The sequence below is a fragment of the Nanorana parkeri genome, unplaced genomic scaffold (assembly GCF_000935625.1).
Source record: "Nanorana parkeri isolate BGI_ZX_2015 unplaced genomic scaffold, ASM93562v1 scaffold2202, whole genome shotgun sequence".
In the NCBI taxonomy this organism is placed as follows: Eukaryota; Metazoa; Chordata; class Amphibia; order Anura; family Dicroglossidae; genus Nanorana; species Nanorana parkeri.
In genome coordinates, this window is record NW_017308470.1 from 12,444 (window position 1) to 16,682 (window position 4,239).

At 47.2% G+C, this 4,239-nt stretch overlaps 1 protein-coding gene across 1 annotated transcript in view; it reads right to left on the minus strand.

The window, feature by feature from the left end:
* LOC108801037 (RING finger protein 112-like) overlaps positions 1-4,239 on the minus strand; it is a 16,965-nt gene that overhangs the window by 9,377 nt on the left and 3,349 nt on the right. Inside the window, exons 4-5 of the mRNA XM_018573001.1 lie at positions 2,172-2,276; positions 2,024-2,074 (exon numbers count right to left, since the gene is read on the minus strand). Coding sequence (XP_018428503.1) covers positions 2,024-2,074; positions 2,172-2,276 — 156 coding nt within the window. The remainder of the gene's footprint in view (positions 1-2,023; positions 2,075-2,171; positions 2,277-4,239) is intronic.

The window sequence follows — 4,239 nt, forward strand, 5'->3', positions numbered from 1 at the left end:
TGCACCCCCCCCCCTGCCCCCCCCCCCCCCCGGGATGGACTACAATCTCAATACAAATCAGTAAACCAAATGTGAGATTGTAGTGCAGGCCTGTGGATGTCATAGATATGCCTGAATGTGTTCTGCATTTTCACTAGCAGATAGCGGGGACACATAGATAGCGGGGACACATAGATAGCGGGGAGACATAGATAGCGGGGAGACATAGATAGCGGGGAGACATAGATAGCGGGGAGACATAGATAGCGGGGAGACATAGATAGCGGGGAGACATAGATAGCGGGGAGACATAGATAGCGGGGAGACATAGATAGCGGGGAGACATAGATAGCGGGGAGACATAGATAGCGGGGAGACATAGATAGCGGGGAGACATAGATAGCGGGGAGACATAGATAGCGGGGAGACATAGATAGCGGGGAGACATAGATAGCGGGGAGACATAGATAGCGGGGAGACATAGATAGCGGGGAGACATAGATAGCGGGGAGACATAGATAGCGGGGAGACATAGATAGCGGGGAGACATAGATAGCGGGGAGACATAGATAGCGGGGAGACATAGATAGCGGGGAGACATAGATAGCGGGGAGACATAGATAGCGGGGAGACATAGATAGCGGGGAGACATAGATAGCGGGGAGACATAGATAGCGGGGAGACATAGATAGCGGGGAGACATAGATAGCGGGGAGACATAGATAGCGGGGAGACATAGATAGCGGGGAGACATAGATAGCGGGGAGACATAGATAGCGGGGAGACATAGATAGCGGGGAGACATAGATAGCGGGGAGACATAGATAGCGGGGAGACATAGATAGCGGGGAGACATAGATAGCGGGGAGACATAGATAGCGGGGAGACATAGATAGCGGGGAGACATAGATAGCGGGGAGACATAGATAGCGGGGAGACATAGATAGCGGGGAGACATAGATAGCGGGGAGACATAGATAGCGGGGAGACATAGATAGCGGGGAGACATAGATAGCGGGGAGACATAGATAGCGGGGAGACATAGATAGCGGGGAGACATAGATAGCGGGGAGACATAGATAGCGGGGAGACATAGATAGCGGGGAGACATAGATAGCGGGGAGACATAGATAGCGGGGAGACATAGATAGCGGGGAGACATAGATAGCGGGGAGACATAGATAGCGGGGAGACATAGATAGCGGGGAGACATAGATAGCGGGGAGACATAGATAGCGGGGAGACATAGATAGCGGGGAGACATAGATAGCGGGGAGACATAGATAGCGGGGAGACATAGATAGCGGGGAGACATAGATAGCGGGGAGACATAGATAGCGGGGAGACATAGATAGCGGGGAGACATAGATAGCGGGGAGACATAGATAGCGGGGAGACATAGATAGCGGGGAGACATAGATAGCGGGGAGACATAGATAGCGGGGAGACATAGATAGCGGGGAGACATAGATAGCGGGGAGACATAGATAGCGGGGAGACATAGATAGCGGGGAGACATAGATAGCGGGGAGACATAGATAGCGGGGAGACATAGATAGCGGGGAGACATAGATAGCGGGGAGACATAGATAGCGGGGAGACATAGATAGCGGGGAGACATAGATAGCGGGGAGACATAGATAGCGGGGAGACATAGATAGCGGGGAGACATAGATAGCGGGGAGACATAGATAGCGGGGAGACATAGATAGCGGGGAGACATAGATAGCGGGGAGACATAGATAGCGGGGAGACATAGATAGCGGGGAGACATAGATAGCGGGGAGACATAGATAGCGGGGAGACATAGATAGCGGGGAGACATAGATAGCGGGGAGACATAGATAGCGGGGAGACATAGATAGCGGGGAGACATAGATAGCGGGGAGACATAGATAGCGGGGACACATAGATAGCGGAGACACATACCTGCTCAAATAAGGAAAATATAAGGAAGTGACCACAGAGCGAGGACCGGATACCTTCGGTAGAAGCTGCTCAATTTGTATTCATTTGAAAACCCGAGATCTCACAGACCACCTACCTCCAGATAATCCAGTTCTGTGGTTTTCACACTTGAGTTCACATTAAATATCTGCAGAAGACATATAAGTTGACACATTATCATCAACTGATAGATACACCATAATGGAGCATTGCATATGAAACAGACAAAGACTGGAATCTAGTACCAGATATGAGCTGAGGAGCATAGACAGTGCAGACAGTTTGAGACAGGTCTCCCGATCACCTTCAATATCCAAGGAGCCCTCCGTGTCCAGGACAAATGCCGCCAGCTATGAGGAGAAGGTAAAGGGTCACCAAAACAATCACTACACCAATCTCAAAAGGATCCTTCTTGGACTATATCAGAGTATAGATAGAACACAATAGAATATACATACTGTACATCTATCATATCCAACATTGCTTAATACACTGGTGAATTGTGGTCTTAATTTGGCCAAAGCTTAACTGTAATGTGTCTGTGAAGGTCAACGACTTTGGTCCAAGACCATGGTACAGCTAGTAGTAGTTAATTATATTAAACTGGATTACTTCTATAACAGTGAAGACATTTCATACGAATCCAAGTGGCCTCCTCAGTCCTAACGAGTGTTAGGAACATACCGCAGAATGTATACAGTTCCCTTTGTGGCTATAAATGATAGGTTATGTTCCCGACACCTAGAACATTACAGAACAAGTCCAGTTGAATTTGACTAATTTGTAATGTAACTCTGGGAAAGTTCTCATCATCTCAGTCACGGTATCTATAGTAGTAGATAGAAACATCCGACTTGACCTGTTCTGTAGTGTTGAAGATGTTTCGTAGCTTCTGCAAGCCACTTCTTCAGTCACAATGAGTATATTAAGAAGCATTTACATCCACACAGGGAGCACAGCGTGGTATACCTATGTGTCCCCCTGCACTCCTTACAGCATCTAGGACCAATAACAATGGTGGTGCTTGTAGTGATAATAATCACAGATGGCGCCGTGTACATCCATTAGTAGAAAGCGAGGATCGCCAGCACTCAGAAGACGGCGTTCAAATCTTAGTGTTCATTTATTCAAACACATCGTCACATATGTCACAAAGCCAACGTTTCGGGGCCATACACGGACCCCTCATCAGGGTAACATAGTGACCTATGTTGCCCTGATAAGTTGGAAGGCTAATTAATTAGCCTGTACTTGTGGGAGGAGTCATTGCCTCCCAGGCATATTATTATTATACAGGATTTATATGGCGCCAACAGTTTGCACAGCGCTTTACAATGTAAGGAAGACATTACAATCACAATACAATTCAAGACAAGACGGTAAGGAGGGCCCTGCCCCATATAAAGCTGGCAGGGGGTTTCACTTGCCTGTGACGATCAGGATTCAGGCACCCCCTCCCTCCCATTTTCATTTCATTACAGGGCATGCCCCCTTATCTGGCATTGCTGTCCACCGGATCATAGCACACCACAGGTTGGCATCAGATTCTGGTCATTCGATTATCAGGGGTACGGTAGACTCTGAACACAAATAAACGCTAAGATTTGAACGTCATCTTCCGAGTGCTGATGATCCTCACTTTCTACACCGGGAGCACAGACAGTGTAGTTGTTGATTGTCCAAGAACAGGATGTGAGGTGTGAAAGTTGTGGACCCCCCCCCCCACCTGTGCTAGTTACATAACCCAATCCTTGATGTCCAGAGGTCTGCATAGGTGTTAATTCCCAGACTTACAAACCTTGCTCAGGGATGGTAGTTTGTTATGTATAAGTCTCTAACCTGTTAGTCAATATGCAAGATAGGAAAGGCTGCATTTACAAATAGCTTTACCCTTCCAACATGTCCTCTGTGCCAAGGAGGTGGGAAAGAGCCCAACCACCACCACCACCACCCAGCAACAATTTCAGGAGGTGCATTTTTTTGTCTTTGTTGTTCATGTGCTGGAACACATGTAGGCCCCATTTTCATTGCCAATAGGACCACCAGTCCTGTGTTTGGCCCCTGTTAATATTATGTCTTAGTAACTCAATGGGTCTTATATATTGTGTCCCAAGCTCTACATAGCAGCTAGGACTTGGACCCCAATGCATAGTGATACATATGTATGTAACAACTGAATTGTTCTGTATTCTATTATCTTGTATCAAGACTGTTTTGTCTTTCTTTTGTTGTTTACTACATAACAAACATCTTCAATAAAAGAAATATTGAAGGACAAAAAAATATATTATGTCTTTTTTTGGGGGGGGGGGA